The sequence below is a fragment of the Prionailurus viverrinus genome, chromosome E3 (assembly GCF_022837055.1).
Source record: "Prionailurus viverrinus isolate Anna chromosome E3, UM_Priviv_1.0, whole genome shotgun sequence".
NCBI classification, from domain to species: domain Eukaryota; kingdom Metazoa; phylum Chordata; class Mammalia; order Carnivora; family Felidae; genus Prionailurus; species Prionailurus viverrinus.
This window is the reverse complement of record NC_062576.1, coordinates 10,447,674-10,469,985: the sequence shown is the minus strand read 5'-3', so window position 1 is coordinate 10,469,985 and position 22,312 is coordinate 10,447,674. Positions and strand designations below refer to the sequence as shown.

Genomic DNA, 22,312 nt, shown 5'->3' with positions numbered 1-22,312 from the left:
TCATAATATCTCTCATCGTTTTAATGGTTTTTTAAAAATATTTTATTTTTTACAGTAATCTCTACATCCAGCGTGGGGCTCGAACTCACAACCCCCAGATCAAGAGTCACGTGCTCTACCGACTGAGCCAGCCAGGTGCTCCTGATTGTTTTAGTGTTTTACAAAAAACACATTCTTTTCATAATTGAAATAAAGTAGAGTTACATTAAATAAGTCTCTTGAAGGGGCGCCTGGGTGGCTCAGTTGGTTGAGCGTCCGACTGTTAATTTCAGCTCAGGTCATGGGATCGAGCCCCGAGTCTGATTCTGTGCTGTCATCGCAAAGCCTGCTTGGGATTCTCTCTCTCCTTCTCTCTCTGCCCCTTCCTGCGCTCGCGTGCAAGCACCCTCTCTCTCTAAAAAAACAAACAAACAAAACTTTAAAAACTTAAAAGAAATAACTCTCTTGGGGCCCCTGGGTGGCTCAGTCGGTTAAGTTTCTGACTTCGGCTCAGGTTATGATCTCACAATTTGTGGGTTCGAGCCCCACATTGGGCTCTCTGCTGTCAGTGCGGAGCTCGCTTCGGATCCTCTGTCTCCCTCTCTCTCTGCCCCTCCCCCACTTGCGCTCTCCTCCTCTCTCTCAAAAATAAATAAACATTAAAAAAAAAAAAATAAGTCTCTTGAATGCCTTTGACTCTTCTCTCCAGGCCAACAGGCCCTGCTGTTGTTCAGATGGTCAAGGTTTCTCCTAGCCACCACTTCCAGCCGTCTTCCATGCCCCTACAAGCTCTGCCCATGCGTCAAGAACGCTCTCAGCTCGGACTTCTCCCAGGAAATCCAGATCACGTGGGCAATGGCCCACTTGTCCTCCTCATGGGGGTGTCCGATGGGCAACTCAAAATTAACAGATCCAAACCCCAAATCCTGATTTAGCCCCGCCCCCAACCTACCCCTCCTCCACTTCTTTCCCCACCTTTACAAGAGGTCACACCACCTTTCCAGGTGTTCAGGTCAAAAACCTTGACTCCAGTCATCCAGGATCCCTCTCTCTCTCTCCATAGGCTCTACCCTTAAAATATATGCAGAATAAGACCACTTGTCACCCCCGTCACCCGGATACCTTTGGCCCAGCCACCTACGTGACTGCGATCACTTCCTAAATGACGTCCCTGCTTCCTCTCCAAACCCCTTCACAGTCTACAGGCACAGACTTAGGATGGTTCAGTTTATGATTTTTCGACTCTCCGATGGTGTGAAAGTGATATGCGTTCAGTGGAAACCATACTTCAGATTTCGAATTTGGATCTTTTCCCAGGCTGGCGATTTGAGGCGCGATCCTCTCTCGTGATGCTGGGTCCTGGCAGCCACGGCACCCCGCCAGCCACGCAATCAGGAGGGTGAACAACCTATGCACAGACAACCTTCCTGTGCCCAGACAGCCATTCTGCTTCTCACTGTCTGTACAGCATTCAGTAGATCCCCTGACACAGTCAACACTTTATTATAAAATAGGCTTCGCGTTAGATTTGCCCGACTGCCGGCTCGTGTAAGTGTTCTGAGCACGTTTAAGGTCAGCCAGGCTAAGCTATGATGTTCGGTAGGTTAGGTATATTACATGCATTTTTCCACTTACGGTATTTTTGATTTACAGTGGGCTTATTGTGACGTTACTACACTAAGTCGAAGAAGATGGGTATTTTCCACCCAGCAAACGGAGCAATTCTGTTAAAGCCAGAAACGGATCATGGCTCTCCTCATGTCCCTTATCTGCTCCTATGGCTCCCGTCCGGGTCAGAGTAAAAGCCACAGGAAGTGGTCACTTACAAGCCTCCTCCTCTTGACTTCTCTGACTTCTCCTCCTCTGAGATCTTCCTCCAGGCATCCACACCTCCTTACTATTTCTCTGACATGCTGGGCATGCTCCGTGCTCATGGTCATTACACTGGACCCTCTTCCCAGAATGCTCTTCCCCCAGAGACCTATATGGCTCACTCCCGCCCCTCCTTCAGATATTTTCTCAAATGCCACCTTCTCAGCAAGGCCGTCCTTGACCATCAAATTTAAAATTGGAAACCGAGAGTGCCTGGCCGGCTCAGTTGGCGGAGTGTGCAACTCTTGATTCTCAGGGTTGTGAGTTTGAGCCCCACGTTGGGTATGGAGGTTACATAAAAATAAAATAAATAAAGTAGGGGTCCCTGGGTGGCTCAGTCCATTAAGCGTTTGACCCTTGGTTTCGGCTCAGGTCATGGTCTCACGGTTTGTGGAATTGAGCCCCGTGTCGGCCTCTGCGCTGACAGCATGGAGCCTGCTTGGGATTCTCTCTTCCTCTCTCTCTGCCCCTGCCCTGCTCTCTCTCTCTCTCCCTCTCAAAATAAATAAACATTAAAAATAAAGAAATACATGGATAGATCGATAAAATTGGAAACTCACCTCAAACCCAGCACCCCCTCCCCCTACTTCCCTACTTTGTCTTCTCCATGGTACATTATCGCCACCATGGATGTTACTGGTTTGTTTCTCATCTCTTTCCTTTCCTAGACAAGGACTGCCTGAGGGCAAGGATTTTGTGTTTTGTTTTCTGCCACGTCTCCAAGATCTAGCACAGTCAGTCCATAGTAGATGTTCAGTTAATTTTGATTAACGGAGTGAAAGTCGGACCCTTGATCGCTTCTCTCTTGTCTGCACAATAAAGTTCAACATTCAAGGCCTCCCTCACTGGCCTCACCTCTTACTCATGCACACCCTCTCACCTGAGAGCCAAAGCAGGCTCCTCGCATTCTCCGAACACTCCCCAGCCTCACCCCAGTGTCTCTGGACACACTCCTTCTGTCCTGAATGCCTGCACCTCTCCCTGCAACAATCCTACTCCTCCAACACCCAGCTCCAATGTCACTGCCTCTGGGAAGCCACCCTGGGTCCCTCACATACTGAAACCATTGTCTGTCTCTCCCACTACATTACATCTTAAGTGCAAAGCAGTGGCTGGAGCATGGCATCTTAGGTAATGTTTGATAAATGAATCAACGATTAAATGAGCGTAAGACCGATATCTGAAAGGCAGAGTTTAAGGTGAAGGGCACACATCCATTCTTTATTCATTTTTCATGCTGCCATTTAATTTTTTTTTAATGTTTATTTCTTTTTAAGAGAGAGAGAGAGACAGAGCGCAAGCAGGGGAGGGGAAGAGAGAGAGAGGGAGGGAGACACAGAATTTGAAGTAGGCTCCAGGCTCTGAACTGTCAGCGCAGAGCTTGACGTGGAGCTCGAACTCACAAACCGTGAGATCATGACCTGAGCCGAAGTCGGCCGCTTAACCGACTGAGCCACCCAGGTGCCCCTTTCATGCTGCCATTTAAAATGCACCTCAGTAAGTGATGCTTAGCGTGACACTGGGGCTCTCTGAGGACATAAGCTGTGTCTCCCCCTCCTGCCCTCTCTCCACGGGGCCAGACACTGGGCTCTGGGGGTGCACCCACGATCCAGTCCACCAGTTCACCCAGCACACAGGAAAGCACTCTGGACCAGGAGACAGGTAGCGCCTTCCCTGCCACTGGTTCCCTGTAACCCTGGGCAAGTGCCTGTAGCAGGTGAGTCCCGTTGAATGGGGGGGCACCACCAATGCTTGCTCTGTGGGGCGCCCAAAGCTGAGGTCTGGACAACTGGGAAGGGTGTGGCCGCCTCTCATGCCAGGCTGCATCTAAGCTAGTCTCGGGCCAGATTTCCAGGGAAGGAGAGATGGCTGGAACAGTGTCTGTAGCCTGTCTGCCAGCCAGCTAACCTGTGCCCACAGTCTGGGAGAAGCGCCAGGACCAGACACACAGGGCAGCAGGGGGCTGGCCCAGCTCCAGAGCAACACCTTGGCAGCCCTGGGGAAAGGAAGAGGGAGTGTTTGGCTTGAGGTCAAGAAGGTCTGGGCCAGGGCACAGAGGGGACAGCTGGAGGGAGGGTGTTATATGGCTGCTGTCTCAACAAGATGCTGGCAAGGACCAGAAAAGGAGCATCTGCTACTGACTAGCCCCCATCCACTACCCCTCTACACATAGCTAAGATCTTTCCATTAGTGTCAGAGTGAGCCGGGCCCCAGGCTTAAATGCTCCCCCCCCCACTTGTATATAGGAAATAGAATCTCGGGGGGGGGGGGGGAGCAGGCTTTAACTTAGATTTCCTTTCCCCAAAGACAGAAGGGTTCCTGCGTCCTGCTGGGGGCGGAAACTAAAGGAAAAGAAGTGGTCACCCTGCATCAGACCAGTGAACTGAGAAATCCCAGGGAAAGAGGGGCCAGAGCCTGAGTCTGGATGAAGTGTTGGGGGAAAGTGGGAAGGGTAGGGGCTCAGAGGCTGGAACTCTGGAGGAGGCTTTTGGTGGAGGAGGTTTTCGGAGGGGAGTGCTAGAAGTTCCAAGGCCATAAAATCGAGGGGGTTCCAACCTCCAGCAAATCCCCAGGGAGGTGAGGAGCTCTGGGGGTGAAGATCCAGGGTCCAGAACGACGGCTGGGCTGCTGAGCGGCTGAGTGCCGAGAGGGTTGGGGTAGGGGAGGGAGCAGGGGCTCTGGAGCCCCATCCCAGGCAGGGATCACGCGGGGTGGGGAACACAGGCGCAAGAAGTCCCAGGGTTTCGACCCCACTGCGCTGGGCGTGGGCCGGCGGCTGGGCGGGGCCGGGCTGGGGGCTGGGCCGGGGTCCCGGGGGCCGGGGCGGGGCCGGGCTGGCGCTGCGCAGCCGCGGGGCGGCCGCCGCGCATGCGGGGCTCACACGGCTGCAGCCGGCGCCGCTGCCACTCCCGGGAGCATGAAGGACCGAACCCAGGAGCTCCGCACGGTGAGTCCGGCCCCAGCGCGTCGCCGCTCGCCGCTCGCCGCCCGCGCCCGGCGCGCCGCCCGCTCCCCGCCCGGCCTCGGCGGCCACCCGGCGACAGCCCCTGCGTCCCCGACCCGGCGGGAAGGAGCGGTGCGGAGCCGAGGACCGCGACCCCCCTCCGGGTCCCGCCCCTCGGACCCACTCGGGGTCACGGGCTCGCGTGAGCTCGGCGCCATGGGCCCGCGGGCTGGCGGCCGGAGCCCGGCATCCTGGATAAACTTTTCGGCGCCCCCTTGTTTTGAGGGGTCGGAGGGCTATTATCGGATACCGGTGGCGGGACAGAGGGCTGACCTCTCCCGTAGCCCGCGCGGAGCAGGTCCCGTCTCTGTCCCCACACTGTGCCTCATCACCGACCCTCCTGTCCCCCGCACTGGTAGAGACAGACGGCGGGACCGCAGCGGGAAGGGGGCCGGGGGCGGTCCCCTGCTCAGAGCCCAGCTGCGGGGCGCTGCGGAAACCGGGCCGCCGGGTGGGGCTGGGCTCTTCGGGCGGGCGCTGTCCCGCGGGCCGCCCCCCGTCACCTGTAGCTCCCATCACCTGTGGCTCCCCATCCCGGTCACGCTCGGGGTCTGCTGCCCGCCCAGGTCCCAGAGGGGTCAGATTCGCCCCCCATCCTCCGGTCCACCTTCCTAGCCCCCGAGCAACCCCGACCCTGGTGGTGTTTTCAGACCCTTCCCGGGTTCCTGGTCTGGTTCCAACCTGAACCTGTCTATTTTTCCACCTGTGTCTCGGGGCCCCCGGGGTGTGGCTCCCGGGGCGGGGTTCGTGGGGAGTAAGAGGATGCGCAAAGGTTCTGACCAGAGCCCACCCTTTCCCAGCCCTGACCCAGAGCCCTGCCGCCTGTTTCTCATGCACCCCCCTCCCCAGCCTCCCGGGGCCGCTGACGTTTACCAGGGCATTCTCACCTTTGCCCTTAGAGATGGCAAGCCTGGGGGCCCCGCGGGAGCAGTGAAGGAAGTGAAGCCTGCCTGGGGGGAGGGGGACATGAGGACTCTAGACCAGGCTGACCCTCGTCTGATCCCCTAGTTGACCACCCTGCTGGCTGGCAGGTGCCCTTCCCCTACCACTGATCTAGGGGGGGGGGGCCCGCTAGCTCGGTGGCCCCTCAGAGCCCTCCCCCTGCTGCCCCACCTGGAGCCAGAGACATAGGTCCTCTCATAGGGAAAGTCTCAAGTGTGCTTTGGGCTTTTGATCTCATGGCCTGACCTCTCTGTCCAGAGGCTCCCCGCGTTTGTGCCCCGTCTCCCCCATTATACCAGTCCTGTGTCCTGGGCAGCGCGGAGCTGCGACCTGTACCATCCTGCCTCTATCCCCCCCTGGCTCTGGCTACCGGCCCCACCCTCCCATCAGACCTTTTATTCCTGGCCAAGTGCCCAGCCCCTAGGGTAAACCCCACGAGGCTTCAAAGGAAGAAGATGGTCCCTCATGTCATATATGATGTCTAAACACTTCCCCCGCCAGCCCTTGCGGTTGCCCTCAAGCTTCCTGTGCCACGTTGAGTCAGAAAGAATGTTATCTTGGCGATGTATGTCCACGTGGTGCATTTGCTGATGTTTGGGTGCCTGGTGGGTCAGACGAGAGTATATGTGGGAACCAAGTGGTCAGGGAAACGCAGTCCTTTCCATGTGACAGGATCTGTGGCTCATCAGCCTTCATCCCCTCTGATAAAGGGGAAACTGAGACACAGGAGAGCCTAGTCCCGAAGATAGACTTAGGCCTGGCTGGGTGGGGAACCACCAGGAGAGCTAGGGTTGTAGGGAGGTTGAACCCAGGTGTTTGGCTCCGGTATGTGTCTCTGTGACCCCTCACCCCCCCCCACACACACACATACACATAAACACTAGCCAGCGTGGTCCCCTAGAGGGTGAGGCCTGGCTTCTCTGTGCATTGAGGGGGGCTTCCTCTCTAGACCCCACCCCTCAGGCAGTCAGAACCCATGGAGGTTTGCTGTATCCACTGCTGGGTGACCCTGCCCATTGGGCGTTTCTTGCAACCTCCAGGAGCCCACACTGTGTGGGGTGGAACAGGTAGTCTGTGGGGGGCTATCGTTTCCCACAAGTCCCCCTCCGGGCCTTGAGTTCCCAGCTATATAGCGGAGATGAGACACCTAGAACCCAGTTTCTCAGGGCAAGGGGTTGTCACAGGTCTCCTGAGTCGCCTCCGTATTTCGGGGAGACCTTGAACCCCAGGAGCCAGAATTTTCAGATTAGAATCCCCAGGACCCAAGAGGCCGGTACTGGCTGGGCTGGACAGAGGTGGTGCTCGGGACAGTGACTTGCACCACCACCAACCCTCCCTCCCTTCTCCCCCCTCCTCCTTCCCCACCCAACGCCACCACATTTGGAAGGAAGGCAAAGGGAGCTTATTTATAAAAGTCACACTTGGGGAAGGAGCTGGCGCATTTCCTCAGCGCTCTGCAGGCCAGGCCCAGCCCTCCAGCCTCTCCCATCACTCATAAGGCTGATTCTCTAGTTGTGCAGACAGACCGAAGGGATCACTGGGGGCCCTCAGAGATCAAAAGGGCAACCCAAGGGCCTAAGAGGGGCAAAGACTAGCCCAGGGGCACACAGCCAGAGAGACTTGGGGCAAAGTGTCCCTGGGCAGCCGCATCTGGCACGCAGCTGCCTCCTTCCCCCAATTCAGAGGCCTCTCTGGTTTTCTTTCTGAGAACCAGAAGTTCTCAGACCTACCCCTCCCCGAGCCCAGGACGGTGTTTATCTTTGTCCGGAGTCGTGTGCGACACAGGAGGCCTGCTGCGGAAGCCAGAGGATGGAGAGGAGGGAGTGTTGGGGCAGCCAGACCCTGGGAGAAGAGAACTTGGGGTGGCCCAGAAAGAGGAGTTGGATTTAGATGGGGGGAGGAAAGGTGGTCCAAAAGGAGAGACCCGCATGAGTAAAGGCAGAGAGGTTGGAATGCCCAACCGAGAGTGGTAGGTGGTCTGACGCCTGCTCACTGGAGCAGCAGGGGCAGGCCCGGAAGGGAAAACCCCGTGGGCCCCTCTGTCCCCCAGTTCCCCTTTTCTCTCTCATCGCCGGGAAGAGACAGGGTGCCCTAGGCAACACCAGGCAGGTTCTTGCCTTAACCTCTCTGTGCCCATTTCACCCATACAGTGGAGCGAGTGGGATCCGCCTTGCAGAGTGGAAGAAATGGGGATGTAAGAGTAGGCCTCCTTCCCTCCTCTGACCTCCTTGGGGTGCAGCGAGTTTGGGCACATTTTCACCTGGGGTGCAGCCGGAACGACCTCCAGGGACTGTCTAGTCCAACCTCCCCTTTCACAGATTGGAAAGCTGAGGTCTGGAAGGGGCCAGGGTGTTACCTAAGGTCACACCATGTGTTGGAGGGTGCCGGGCAGAGGCCAGCTCATCTCCTGGGGCTGAGGCTGCCTCCTGGAGCTACCCTGGGGGCCTGCTAAGGGGCAGGGATCTGGTGAAGGGCACACACAGGATGCAGAGAGGGGGAAGGGATCAGATGCGGGGAGCCCTTCTTTACTGGGGATGCAGCTTGGCCTCGCATACCCCTGACTCAGCTCTGGGTCTGTCCGCTCTGGTGGTATTGACTTTGATTCGTCATTAAAAAGGAGGGGGGGAATATAGTCCTCGAGGCAGACAACAGCAACTCCTGCTCAGGAGGAATGAATCAGCCCTGCTGGCTGGCCTCCCACTCTCCATCCCTGGGGACAGGCCTGGAGGCTGCCTGGCCTCCGAGGCTCTTGGAAGAATCACTTTTGTTTCCAGGAAGGTATCCTGGAATCCTGGAGCCTCTGCCAGGAGAGACCACCAGGGCTGTCTGGCCTCCACTAGAAGGTTGGGGCTTCTCCCAAGTGCGGCTTTCATTCCTGGTTGCTTGGGCCAGAGCCTATGGAGAGGAGTAAGACCAGACCAGTGGTTCTCAACCCCTCCGGGGGGGGGGGGGCGCGGAGCTTTTTAAAAACAGCCTCCCCAGCCCCACCCCCTGAAAGTCCAATTCAATCTCTCTAGGATAGAGTCCTGGAAGCTGGTGGGGGTTTTTTAAGCCCCCAAGGAATTATGGTCCTGGAACAGGGTTGAGAACCATGGAGGGATGAACAAAAAAAACATCATGACAAGTAAAATATTGGTTGGATGTGAGAAGAAAAGGAAGAATGTGAATGTACCCCGGTTTCTGATTTGAGGGTCCTCGGGAATGGGGGCTCAGGAGAAAGAGGTGGAACCTCGTTTGGGCCAGATGGCAGGTAGGGTACATCACAGGATGCCTGGGTGGGTTTTTTCTAAAGATGTTTGCAGCTTCCAGCTTGTGACCACTCCAGGCTCCAGCTGCCACCTCCAGCTGCCACTGGGGACCCTCAAGTCTCCAGTCTAGTCCAGCCCTCTTTCTGGAGCTGTGACTGTCACTCGCAGAAGGCTGGCAGATTTCTAAGGGAGCTGGGGCCCTCATGATTTAAAACTATCTGGGTGGCCCCTGTGTGCATGTAGGTGATGTCTGCCCTGACCATCCCCAGACACTAGGAGATAGCACACCAGCCTACTTCCTACTTCCTTTTGGGTCAGGAGCGTGTCTGGGTTTGGGGCTTGTCATTTACTCAGTGTCCCATGAGACCTGACCTCAGTCTTAGTTAACCTGGAGGATGTCTCTAGAAAGGTGCCACAGGGCACCGGCCTAGATGTGGATGAGGTTGCGGGGGGGGGCAGCAAAATCATGAGCCATCAGATTCTCACAAAGTAGAATAAGGATCTGAACAAATGAATAAATGAAACAGAAAAAAAAAGTCCTTCACTTGAGCCTAAAATCCAACCAAGTAGACAGTGGTGGGGAAGGGCTTCGGGTTTTCCTGGGCAGGAAGTGCTATATGATCACTGATACGATCATATATCATCTATCGTCCTGATTTCTGGTTGCATTAACAGAGGTAGACCACATAAAAAGAGGGAGAGGATGGGTCAACTCTTTGGTACCATTCAGACCACAATCAGCAGCAAATTCAGTCTGTATCATGTACTGCAGGAGAAGATAGAGGCTGAGCCAAGTAAGTCTGGGGCAAGGACTGCAACTTCGGGCCCTAGGAAGGATCTGAGGGGAAGGGAATAGCCAACATGAGTCGAAAAACCCAGAGAAGATGCTGATGCTGTCTTTAGATCTCTAGCAAGTCCAGCCCAAGGAGAGGGCACCAACAGGTTCTTTATGGCCTAGGGCCAAAAGGTACAGGAAAGGGACAACTGGGGCAGCCCAAGATGGGCAGAGCTGCCCAGGAAAGGTAGTAAGCTCACCATCACAGGAGGTGTGCGAGCTGAGTCTGGACGCTGAGGCCAAGGTGATTTTTCAGGTCCCTCAGGGCCTGAGAGTCTGTGGTTGTGGTTCCAGTAGAGAAGGGAATAGTGCAGGGGGAAGCAGGGGAACAAGATAGTGACCCTGGGGAGCTGGGGAAGGCTTCTGGAAGGAGGCAGCATCCAAGGATGAGGGGAATGAATGCCGGCTTCGTGGAATCGGCATTCCAGGCAGAGGGAATTGCACGGGGAAAGGGAAGACGGTTGGGTGGGTCATCGAAGCGGGGAAATGGTTATAGGTGGGGCGTGCTGGGTCCAGTTTTAGGCTGCAGCAGTGAGGTGACGAAGGGTGGTGGGCGAAAAGTCCCGAGAGGAAGAAGTGCTGAGACTTGGTAAGGAAGGGGTCCCCATGGAGAATCCCCTCAGGGTTTTGCTTGGAGCCACCACTGGTGTGACCAAGGCTGTGAAGTCAGGCCCTAAACCCTCCAACCAGCTTTGGGGCTAATCTGAACGCCACCTTCAGGACAGACCCCAACCTGGGGGCCCCACCAGGCCCTGGCCCCAGGTATCCCCTTCCTCGGCTCTGCCCTCATTGACACAGGGCCTGGAGGAGAGCGTGGGCATCTTTCCTGCCAACCCTGTGCTGGAGAAACTACCTGAGGCCAGGCTTCTTCAGTCTTCTGGGGAGGCTGTGGAGGGAGCAGGTCAAAGCTCCTGGATGCATGGAGAAGATACAGCCCCATTTTACAGATGGGCAAGCTGAGGCCCGGGGAGAGCCATCAGCCCAGATCCCAGGGGTCTCTGGCAGCGACTCTCATCCTTGGAAACTCTGATGCCCTTGTCTTTGGCCCCCGCCAGTCATTACTCTTTCTGGGAGGGGAGCTGGAAAATTCTCCTCAGTCCTTTCCTGTCCACCCTTGTCCCTCTCTAGACACCAAAAAGACAGGGCAGGGTGCTGAATGGCAGGCACTCCTAGGGCCACCTCCCAAGCTGGCAGCCTGCCCTGAAGGGGGACCTGGGCTCCTCCAGACTGCACTCTGCCTCAGTTTCCCTAGGGAGTGCTCTTCCAGCTTAGCTCCCGGGCCTGGCAAGGCCCAAAAGTGTAGAAATGGCTCCTAGATTTTCTTTGTCTATAGGTGGGCTCGGTTGGGGGGAGGGGGCCACCTGGTAGCAGCCACAGACACTTGTGGGAGCGAGGATTTATTTTAGCTGCTGGGGGAGGAGGTGTGATCTCTTGATGAGAGGGGCCTGTCAGAGCCGCCTCCAGGAAGCTCCCAACCAACCCCGTCTCCTGGTTGGTCCCACTCCGGTGGGGCAGTAGGACCCCGAGAGCCCCAGGGGCACAGCCCTTTACAGAACATGCTGTGCTTTCCCACCCTTTCTCTGCCCTCTGTCCCTGCGGCCGGGCATCGCTGTCCCCACTGCAAACAGGAGCAGACAGACCCAGAGGGCAGGTCCCTCAGTCAGCCCCTGCTGGGTGCAGAACCTGGGTCCCTCCCCAGCAGGCTAGCCGGGCCCAGCCCTCTGGGTCCCTCAGCTTCACCGACCCTCGACCTCCACCTGCCCCTATCCTTGGCTCTGACCCTGATGTAAGAGAGATTGAGGTGAACGCCAGTGCTGAGCCAGCTCATGCCTGCCCTGTGGGGTGCTAAGATATGAGATGTGACCAAGCCTGAGATCCCCAGTCCAGGGCGAGGCCGGTCCTGCCCTGGGTATCCTGGCTTTGGCTGTGGAGACGGACTTGCCCTTGCCAACAGAGTGGGCTGCCCCTGGCGACTGCAGGTGCCTAAGGCGGACAGTAATGAGCACGGCCAGTGCACTGGGAAGTCAGAGGTGTAATTACCCCGCCCCCCAGGGTGGGGGGCTTTTATACAGCTGCTCTCAGGGTGGTGGGGTGCGGCTGCACCTGTAGCTGGGGCCTAGGGCAGCCCCTGAGCCAAGTGACATGACTGGTCTTGCCAGGCCCACCTCTGAGCCTGGAGGGAAAGAGGATCGAGGTCTGATGTCAAGAATGACAAGAAGAGGGGCGCCTGGGTGGCTCAGTCGGTTAAGTGTCTAACTTCAGCTCAGGTCACGATCTCACAGTTCATGGGTTTGAGCTCCGTGCCAGTCTCTCTGCTATCAGTGTGGAGCCCACTTTGGACCCTCTATCTCCCTTTCCCTCTGTCCCTCCTCCGCTGGCACTCTCCCTCTCTCTCAAAAATAAATAAACATTAAAAAAAATTTTTTTTTAATTAAAAGGAAAAAAAGAATGACAAGGAGAGAACAGAGTTCACAGAGCCCCGTGCAGGCAGTGTCTCTCAGGCCTGCCTGAGGGGCTGTGGGACGGCCTCTTTCTGAGTCATCCTACCTTTTTAGAGGCAGGTGTTGTTGGCACATGGGCCTCCCCTTCCCGGGTGCCCCTAAGAAAGGGAACTTGGGAACTTTGGGCCCCATCTTAATTAAAACCTTCAGGCCCAGAAAGGAGAGAAGAATGGCTTCCAGGCAGCCTGTCTCAGGCCAGGTCTGTGAGTTGGGGCCACTGGCCAGGGGACCCAGCCTTCCCAGCAGTGCCCTAGGGTGAGGGGCATACTGGGAGGACCCCAGTCCTGTGGGGAAGGGGCAGGCAGCTGGGTAAAGGAAGGAATCCCTGGCCTAGAGGTGGAGACCCGGTCCGGTCACCAATTCGACAGGCCAGGCCTCTCTCCTTATGCTGGGTCCCCCGGGGTCCTCCAGGCCTCACTGTGGCCGGGAGCCGGGGGCACAGCCGGACCTCGTCCCTGCCAAGATGACGGAGGGCAGTGGTCAGGGCCCTGGAGCCGAGCTGCTGAGTATAGATGCGGGGCAGTTTGTGGCCCCAGGTCCAGTGGGCCCCAGTGGGCCCACCACAGGTCCGCTCATGTGTCCACACCCCTGTGCAGGCCAAGGACAGCGATGATGATGACGATGTCACTGTCACCGTGGACCGAGATGGCTTCATGGATGAGTTCTTTGAACAGGTGGGAGCCAGCACACCCCACCTCCTTGGGCAGACCTCCAAGGCAGAGCTCGGGGCGGGGGGGGCCCACATCCGTCCTCTGAGTCAGGCCCAGGGCCCTTACACCAAATAACAGAGCCATTCTGAGGGAGAATAGACTGAAGCTCAGAGGGGAGCAGAGTTTAGGATTGGACTCGCCCACTCCTCCCCATCCCGTTCTAGAAGGATAGTTGGAGTCCCTGCCCCCACTGCCCCCCTCCCCCCTGCCCCGCCTCCCGAAGCCTGGTCCAGCCTCTCCCTGAACCTGACCGCCAGCCCCAGTCTGGGCCAGCCCTGGGCCCACGAGCCCCCTCCCTGGATCTCCCCCTGCCTGCCTGGCCCTGGTGCACAGGTGGAGGAGATCCGTGGCTTCATTGACAAGATCTCGGAGAACGTGGAGGAGGTGAAGAGGAAGCACAGTGCCATCCTGGCCTCCCCCAACCCTGACGAGAGTGAGTGTGGAGGACTGAGGGGCGGGTTTGGGGCCTCCAGGAAGGCGCTGCTGCCCGGGAGGGGCTCCCGGAACCCCAGCACCCTCACCGTTGGTCGGCAGAGGGGTACCTTGGCGTGGCCGGGACGGGGAGGGCCCCTGTGGAAAGCTTCGGGAAACACAGTTGGCCCAGGCGTGGGGCGGGGTTCACCGCCCCGGGTCCTACGCGGACTTGTGCGGAGTGGGGCGGCCATCCTGGGGCCTGGGTGGCATCGGGCGCCAGCCCCACCCTCTCCAGGTAAGCTGGGTAGGTGGATGCTGCCCAGCTCCAAAGGAAGCCTGCCCGCCCAGCCCCTCCCCTTCCCGAGCCTCCCGGGGGAGCAGATGGCGGTGCCGAGGCTCAGCGCCGTGGGAGGGCAAGCCGGCCGAGCGGGAGGAGCTTCCGGAAAGAGCTGGCAGCCACTGGTACCCCGGGGCTGGGCATTATCAGGATTCCAGGAAGTCACCTTTCTCCCTCTGCACAAGGAGCCTCTGTGTGTCTGCATTCCGCTCTGTCCCCAGACAGGTCCTCCTGACCCTGCCGTCACAGTTGCTGGGGAGGTGCTGATCGCTGCACTGCCCTGTGTGGGGCTGGCGGCATGCGGGCCCCAGATTCCTTCCCCTCGGCCCCAGGGAGTCCGCGACAGGGCTGGAGTCCTGGCCCGCGACCTGGACAGTTGACTGTGCATATATGCACACAGCTTCTGTCTGCTCATCTCCTCCCTCACCTCTCCAGCCCTTTTGGGAGGCACCAGCCCACGGGGCCCCAAGAATGCAAAGGGGAGGCTCCCATCCCTGGGTGGGCCAGGCGAAGTGTCAGGGCTGGGTTTCTGTGTCCTCGACAGCAGTGCGTCTCCATCCATAGGCCCTCAGCCCTGGTTCCACTGGTGTCCTCAAGCGCCCAGAAGACATCTCTCCACAGCCCCAAAGAGTGCTTGAACGTGAGACCAGTGCCAGGCCCTTGGGAAGCAAAATGAGTCCGCTGGGAGCCAGGAGACTGTGCTGGGGATGGGTGGGAAGGAGAGAGGGGTCACCCGGGGCAGGGCACACATTCGGTGTGGCCGTCATGCATTGGCCCTCTCCCCAGCGGTTTGTCTGGGAAGGCAGCTGTGACATGGTGGGTTTTAGTGCGCATGTGTGTCTGAGTCCGTGTGTGCCCCCGTGTGGGCCCCTCCTGATGAGAGAGGGGGCTGCCTGTGAGAACAGAGTACTTGAAAGAGCTGGGGCATTGGCCTGTCACCCGCTGGAAGACGGGGAGAGTGTGGGGCAACGGAGATGCCAGTCCGTTTCTCTTGGCTCCCCTGTGCCACCTTCCACACAAGGTCTCCTCGAGTCCTACAGTTGGTAGCGACCCGCTAGGAATTGCCACCGTGAGCTGAGCAGTCAGGACCAGCCAGCGGTCACTGATGTGGGCTCACGGGCCATTCCTCGTGAGGAGGCGACTCCTTCTAGGGCAGAGGGCGCCGTTAACAAGGAGTGACTGGGAAAGATGGCAGTGAGCGCGGGGCTTGCCCAGGCCGAGGCTTGCTCGGTCTCCCCTGGGCGCGGCCATCCGGGCCGGGCTATTTTGGGTCTGAGCAAAAGCGGCTGAGACGTCAGAGCAGCTGGTAACTAAGTTTCCTTTGTTTGAACGAACGAGGCGCCCTCCTCCGCTCCTCGAAGCCCCCCACCTCATGATCCACTTGGTAGGCACCCCCCCATCAACCGCTATAAGCCCCTCCCAACCTCTTACAGGAGAGGCCCCAGCCCCAGAGGAAAACAGACGGTGGATAAGAAAGGCTCGGCCAGGAGCTCAGTCCTGGTTTCTCCAGGAAGTAGAGCCCTGGGGTCGCCCTGAGGCTGGGGCGCTGTCCGGAGCCGTTGCTGCATCACCCCACGGGAGAGCAGCCCCCTGGCCCCCCTTGGCCGGCCAGCCCTTCGCTGGGGGTCGAGCAAGCTGAGTACCCCTATGGCCTCTACCAGCTTTAGAGAGATGGTTCCAGTTGGAACAAGGGCCCGAGAAACACTAGGTCACGGCCTTCCCCCAACTTCCCCCTCTTAGGCCCAGCCACCTGCTGCTTCACGGCCAACTGTGGGCCGAGGCCCACCTCTTTGAGGCGCTTCTCCGCCAGCTCCCATCCAGGCCAGGTGCCTCATGCCCCCGTCTACCCGCCGGGCTCAGCACCTGGGAAGGGGGGACTCTAGCAGAACAAGGTCTACCCCACCCAAGGTGCTTGCTTCGGCCTCTCTGGCCCCTGGCTCTGTCACCCCCTTGGCTGGATGCTTCCCCCCTGCGCCAGAGCTACCAGGTAGCGCTAGGTGAGCCCGCTCCCCCCACCTTCGACTCAGGCAGGCATCAAGTAAATGTCCCCCAGTGCCAACTCCAGCATTGCCAGCTGCTCCACAATTATTTCTGCCTTAAATTTAGACCCATCTGTTATCTGCAGGGGGTGGGAGAGCCAGCAAAGGAGGAAGGGAGGCTCCTCGGAAGGCAGCACAGAGGGAGCTAGGCGATAGCTGGTGTGGCCCCCGCCCAGGATCGGAGGGGCAGGCAGAGCCTTAGCCGGGGGAAGGGGGAAGACCCAGGACCCAGGCTCTGCCCAGAGGCCCCTGCCCTGGGCCCCCTGGGCCAGAGGCTGCGCCTGAACGGCAGGCAGCAGGGGAACCCCAGGTGTCTACCCTGTACCGCTTCTGCCTCCCCAGAGACGAAGGAGGAACTGGAGGAGCTCATGTCTGACATCAAGAAGACAGCAAACAAAGTTCGCTCCAAGTTAAAGAGTGAGTCTGGGCTCCAGGCCTTGCCTGGGAGGTGGAGGGGCCCTCTGGACCCGCTTCCTGTGTGTAGCCATGGGGGTTCACTAACTCTGAAGGGTACATTGGGTCTTGCTTTCCTTTATGAGGGTGCCATCATGCGCCCATTCCCTCAATTGCTGCCTGGCAAGGCTTGTGTGTGCCAGGCTCTGGGCTGGGCCTGGGGACACAGGGGCCTGAGGCTTCACTGAGGGAGTGCTCCCCTCTGAGCATTGTCCCCCACTGCAGCTAAAGAGGGTTCAGGGAGTGGCCAGCGCCACAGATATGCCCACCCCACAAATGCACAGGACTGGGGGCCGTGTGCTCTGCAAGTTGTGGCCACCAGGCCCTCCCCACTCTGGGCATGGCCCCTTGTTGGGCGCACAGGAGGCCACCAGGCCTAGCGTATAGTGGGCATTCACACCCATAGCGTGGCGTGCACTTGAGGCCTCACAAATGGGCCGCATGTATGCACACACCGAAGCGTGCATCATGCGAATGGGCCCTTGTTACCCCCCCACCCCCATCAGTCCCGCGCTCCCTCCTCCTCTGCTTCCCATGTGACCCCACTTACAGACCACAGGAGATCCTCTCTAGGGGAGGAAGTCCTGAGCCAGATCCTGGGCATGTGGGTCAGGGGGATGGGCAGTGGCGAGGGAGACAGGCTATGGCTCAGCAGCCATTCATTCCCCCAGGCATTGAGCAGAGCATCGAGCAGGAGGAAGGCCTCAACCGCTCATCCGCAGACCTGAGGATCCGAAAGACACAGGTGCCGCAGGCAGGCCTCAGGGTGGGCAGGCGGCCGCTTGAGGCTCTGGTGTTGGGTGGGGCCGGGCCTGACACCTGCACCCCCACCTCGGATCCCCAGCACTCCACGCTGTCCCGCAAGTTCGTGGAGGTCATGTCCGAGTACAACGCCACGCAGTCCGACTACCGCGAGCGCTGCAAGGGCCGCATCCAGAGGCAGCTGGAGATCAGTGAGCTGGCGGGGCGGGGCCAGGGCTTGGGGGCGGGGCCGGGGCCAGGGCCGCCGCCCATCTGCGGGGTGTGCAGGACTCGGTGTGACCCCTCCTCGCAGCTGGCCGGACCACGACCAGTGAGGAGCTGGAGGACATGCTGGAGAGCGGAAACCCGGCCATCTTTGCCTCCGGGGTGAGTGGGCACCACACCCCTCCCACCGGGCCCCCAGGTGTGCTGGGACAGGGCAGTATTTGGACACAGCCACCTTTTGAGCCTCAGAGAAGGCGGAGTCCCAGAGAGAAAAAGGGACCAGGCTGAGGCCACATAAACGTTAGTGGCGGAGGTAGAATTAAGACCCATGTCTCCCGGGTCCTCCCAGTTAGGTCCACTTCCTTGCTTCTCCTGTCCATTTGCCAGCTAGGGGTGCCTTCCACTATCCTCTGGGCCTTTTTCCTTTCCTGGGGAACACGGTGCCCTTGGCCATCTCTCCATTCAGGTGAAGCTTGAGCAGGGGGGCTTTCTGAAGGAGTGGCCCACAGGGGGTGGAAGGCGGCTTGGGGACGTGGGTTCCAGGAGGAGAGAAGGGAGAGGCAGTTACCCTCTCTGGGAGGCAGAACAGAAGGAGAGGGGAAGAGAGAAAAGCAGTTCAAGTCCTGGGTCCTTGGGACAGTCAACTTGGGCTGTACAAGACTGGTGACAAGAACTACCACTTAGTTACCGTGTGGCAGGCACAGGTGGGGAGTGTTATATTAGCCCCGTATTAAGGAGGAGAAATCCATCTCAGAGAAGTCAGGTAACGGCTAGTAAGAACCAAGCAGGAAGTGGGAGAATGCTGTGGCTGAGGAGGGAGCCACTGCCCATCCCAGCTGCCTTTGCCCTTGGCCTGCTGTCCTGGCCCCGGTCCCCATCCCTACCCCCTTCAGCAGGCCCCTGGGTCCCAGCCCACTGCTCCCACCCCCTAGATCATCATGGACTCCAGCATCTCAAAGCAGGCTCTGAGCGAGATCGAGACGCGGCACAGTGAGATCATCAAGCTGGAGAACAGCATCCGTGAGCTGCACGACATGTTCATGGACATGGCCATGCTTGTGGAGAGCCAGGTGAGTACCAAGGGCCCCACTGCCCTCTGCCCCCCAGCCCACAGCAGCACCCAGGGCTGCACTAACCCCGACCCTTTCTGCCTGACACGCTGCCCTGCCCGGGAGGGACCGAGTCTCCAGGTAACTAACCGCCTGCTGTTGAAACTGCCTCCAGGGCCGTGCCCACCTAAAGGACCCTGTCCTCTGCATGGCTCTGCTACCAGGACCCAGTGCTGCATGGCTCTGCTTGGCCCTCCAGGACCCCAGGCCCTGCATGGCCCTCTACCCAGCCTTGTCCCATCGTATTCATCAGCTGTTTGTCACATGGGCACAGCGGACGGCCACTTTTCAAGGAACTGGAAGTATAGCAGTGACCAGGACAGCTGAGGGCCTGCTTCCCGGAGCTAATGTCTGTTGGGTGAAAGGGCAGCATAAGTATATGACAGATGGAATGTTCTCCAGTTGTGCCAGGTGCTCAGATGTTAGGAGGCAGTGTGAATGAGCGGTGATTCTCCAACTTGAAAGTGCCCGAGAATCACTTGGAGGGCTTGTAAGTTTCCTGGTTCCCGTTCCCAGAGATTGGTAGGTCAAGGTGGGAGCCTGTAAGTTTGCTTTTTTTTTCAAGTTAATTTTGAGAGGGAGAGAGAGAATCTCGAGCAGGCTCCATGCTGTCGGCACGGAGCCCGACATGGGGCTCGATCTCACTGGGAGATCGTGACCTGAGCCGAAATCAAGGGTCGGCCGCTCTAACGACTGAGCCACCCAGGCGCCTCGGAATTTGCATTTCTAACAGTTTCAAGGGCGATGCCGATGCTGCCAGTCTGAGGGCCACGCCTGGGGTAACGGTAATAGAGTCCCTGAGGTGGCCACTTTGGACGGGGTGGTCAGGGAAGACTTCTCTGTGGAGGTGGCATTTGAGCTCTGAAGACTTCCCGGGGTCACAGTGAAGAGCTGGCCCAGGCAGAGGGACCAGCAGCAGAACTGTCCTGAGACTGGCAAGAGCTGGGCTCTCGGAGGAGGAGGCTGTGCAGTTGGAGCTCAGGGGCGGCAGGGAGGAGGCAGAAGGTGGTGCTGGACGCCTGGATTCTCTTCTAGATGGAGGGTCTTCAGTGTGGGCGTGGTGTGGGCAGAGTTAGGAAGCAGGGAGGCCACGAGGAGGCTGCTGCCACCGGTGGCTGAGAGACCGTAGCTGTATGGACGCCAGTGGGAGCAGCGGACTCAGAGCAGTCGTGTGTCACCGAGCTGCTGCTGGGGGTCTCAGGCAGCGCTGTGGTCTCCGGGGGGCTGCGTGGGACTGGATTACGGGGCCCAGAAGGGCTATGGGAGGGGGCGAGGAGTCTTGAATGTTGAAGACTGAAGACAGAGCTGGATAGAACCACTGTGCCTGCGGAGGACGGAGTGGGACACCGTCCAGACCGCCTGCTCCCGCCCCGGCCTCCCTCTGCCGCGCTCCAGGCCCCAGCTCGGCGCCCTCTGCATGGCCCCCATGCCCTTGGCTGAGACCGCATGGCCAGTTCCCTCCCCCAGGATGACTGCTCTGCAGGGAGAGGAGGGAGCTGCCCCGGGGTGCCTGGCCTGAGGGGCACAGGTGAGAGGCTGTACCCCATCCTCACACCTCCACTTTCCTTTCTCTGACTTCAGGGTGCCGCCCCAAAGTCCTGCCCTGAGGGGGGCCCTGCTGGAGCTTGAGTGCCCTGGCCCTGCAGGGAGAGATGATTGACAGGATTGAGTACAACGTGGAACATTCGGTGGACTACGTGGAGAGAGCGGTGTCTGACACCAAGAAGGCCGTCAAGTACCAGAGCAAAGCACGCCGGGTCAGTAGCCTCCCTGCCCCCTCCCATGAGGGCCCCGGGACCACCGTAGATCCCTCCCCACTCTGCCTTGACCGCTTGCCCCCACCTCGGAGCTGAGCAGAGCCCCCATCCTGAGGCCTTCAGCTCTTGGTGTCACCGCCTCTGGGCTGCACCTTCCCCAGCCCTCATCGCCACCCCCCTCAGAGCTCTGACCCAAGCCCTTGGCCTCCCTCCCTCGTCTGAGGCTGCTCCTTTGTGCCTCTCCGGTGCAGAAGAAGATCATGATCATCATCTGCTGCGTGGTCCTGGGCATCGTCATCGCCTCCACCTTCGGAGGCATCTTCGGATAGAAACCACCCCACCCGCCACCCCGCTCGGGATGCTCTGCCCTCAGGAGGCCCCTTGGCTGCTGCTGCCTTCTGGCTCGGAGCCCCTTCCTCCCCGCCCCGTACTGCTCCTTTCTCTGCCACAGGGCCCTCCGTCCCCACCCCGAGCCGTCGTGTGCATGATCTCTGTGACCGTGTGTGTGTCTGTACGGGGAGCCAGCGGGGAGCCAGGCTGGGAAACAGCCAGTGGGGTGGGGCAGGTCAGCAAGGCACAGACTCAGGCCCTGGCCCAGGCCGCCTCACCCTTCCCAGGTAGTGCCACCCAGGGTAGCCATATTCCCCCCTCCCCCTTCCCCTGCCTTCATGAATTCCACTCCAGCCTGGGGTCTGCCCTCTCCCGGGACCGAGGCTCGCTCTGGACCCCAACCTTGCCTCCTCCTGACTGGCCCATCTGCCCTGACCTCTGTCCTCTCCAGCTGTCCCCCTAAGCCGAGCCCCCTGAGGGGTGGGGACCAGCTGGCCACATGGTGCTGCTTTTCAGGTTAGGGGAGGGGTGGCCCTGAGAGACAGCCCAGCTCTAAGCCTCTAACAGCTGATCACTGCCAGGGAGGCTCAGGGTGCTGTGGCCAGGTGGCCTCTGGCTGTGTCGAGACCAGGCTCCCTCCCCTGCCTAGGGGCAGAGTCCAGCGGGTCTTGGCTGCCTCATCCTCCCTTCCCGCAATCCTGCAACCCCAGGAGCAACCCCTTTGGGCTGTGCCTGACCCCAGGTAACATTCCACAAGAGACTGTCCGGTGTCTGGTTTCCAGCCACCCTTCCAGCCAGGGAGGCAGATCGGGCCCGTCAGTTCTCTGCCATAAGCCGAAGCCTGCACCCTGGGCCAGCCACTCTCCCCGGCAGGCCTCAGTCAGGTCCTCAAGCCATTGTGTTGCATGTTTGGGACAGTGGTTCCTGCTCTCTTGTGCTCTGGGAAGTCAGGTGTCCCTTCAGGCCTGCAATCGTGTCCTGCCCTTGCTGTTCCCCAGTGATGTGCCACGTGGGTGTCTGGTGTCTAGGATGCAGTATTCAGCAGCCAGCCAGGGAGGAGTACCTCCCTCCTCCCCATCTCGGGGCTTCTCAAGTCAGAAACATGCCCCCACCCAAGCCCCCCTCTTCCTCGTTGACAGGCAGGGAGTGTGCATGCGAGTGCATGCAGTAGGGGATGGGGCCGCATCCGTGCCCCGCCTTCCCTCAGCTCTGCTCCTGCCCAGTGACTGTGACCACTGTCCGTGCTGCCTTCTTTAACAGCAACTTCCCTTCCTCCACCCCTTCACCAAAGGTCTTGGTACAACCAGCTGCCCCTTTTGTGAAATTTTTATGTAGAATAAACATTTGTATCTGTACCGTGTCTCTGCCCTAGGTTTCTTACTGTCATGAGGTCACAGCCTTAGAACTTGGGGGTAAATGTGCCCAGCACTAACCGGAAGAAGGGGTTCAGAGGCAGAGGATCCCGCCTCCCACCTCGGCCTTCAACCTCCAGATCCTCTGGCCCCTCCACCCCAGCCTGAACGTTTCTACTCCTGCTTAAAGCCTGATGCCCCGCCCCTTTTGTGCTGAGGGCTCAGATCTACCCCTCCTTCCGCTTTCCCAGTAGCCACAAATGAGACCTGGATCCCCACCTGCTTAGCCTGCTGCTACAGTCCCCCCCTCCCCCGCACCCCAGGGCAGGCTTGCCTGCTCTCCTGACCACTAATAATCGGACAGGAGACACACCCAAAGGCAACCGAGTGCGGGCCAATCAGCAGTTGGTGTAGCTCAGGGCCAAAGGTCAGCCCAGGCCCTGGCTGGATGCCGCCTTCAGACT

At 59.1% G+C, this 22,312-nt stretch overlaps 1 protein-coding gene across 3 annotated transcripts; it reads left to right on the top strand.

The window, feature by feature from the left end:
- Positions 1–4,729: 4,729 nt before the first annotated feature.
- Positions 4,730–21,845, top strand: STX1A (syntaxin 1A). Of its 3 annotated transcripts, none has more exons than XR_007147920.1 (10): positions 4,730–4,798; positions 12,978–13,055; positions 13,425–13,524; positions 16,224–16,298; positions 17,006–17,079; positions 17,179–17,287; positions 17,389–17,462; positions 18,233–18,370; positions 19,991–20,166; positions 20,418–21,845. XR_007147920.1 is itself a non-coding variant. In XM_047839371.1 (10 exons), the coding sequence occupies exons 1-10, from the start codon at positions 4,769–4,771 to the stop codon at positions 20,493–20,495; spliced, it is 867 nt and encodes a 288-aa protein (XP_047695327.1). In that variant the 5' UTR covers positions 4,730–4,768; the 3' UTR covers positions 20,496–21,845. The 3 variants fall into 3 exon arrangements, 2 of the variants coding, with proteins under 2 accessions (XP_047695327.1, XP_047695326.1); XM_047839371.1 differs by having other exon boundaries at positions 20,056–20,166; XM_047839370.1 differs by lacking the exons at positions 16,224–16,298; positions 17,006–17,079; positions 17,179–17,287; ... (2 more) ...; positions 19,991–20,166; positions 20,418–21,845 and having other exon boundaries at positions 13,425–15,725.
- Positions 21,846–22,312: the final 467 nt, after the last annotated feature.

What these genes read in the sequence shown, in the direction of transcription:
- STX1A (XM_047839370.1), top strand. Translation starts at nt 4,769, where the DNA reads ATGAAGGACCGAACCCAGGAGCTCCGCACG. An exon ending in GAACCCAGGAGCTCCGCACG is followed by an intron (nt 4,799 to 12,977) that starts GTGAGTCCGGCC and finishes ACCCCTGTGCAG; the next exon opens with GCCAAGGACAGCGATGATGA. An exon ending in TGGATGAGTTCTTTGAACAG is followed by an intron (nt 13,056 to 13,424) that starts GTGGGAGCCAGC and finishes CCTGGTGCACAG; the next exon opens with GTGGAGGAGATCCGTGGCTT.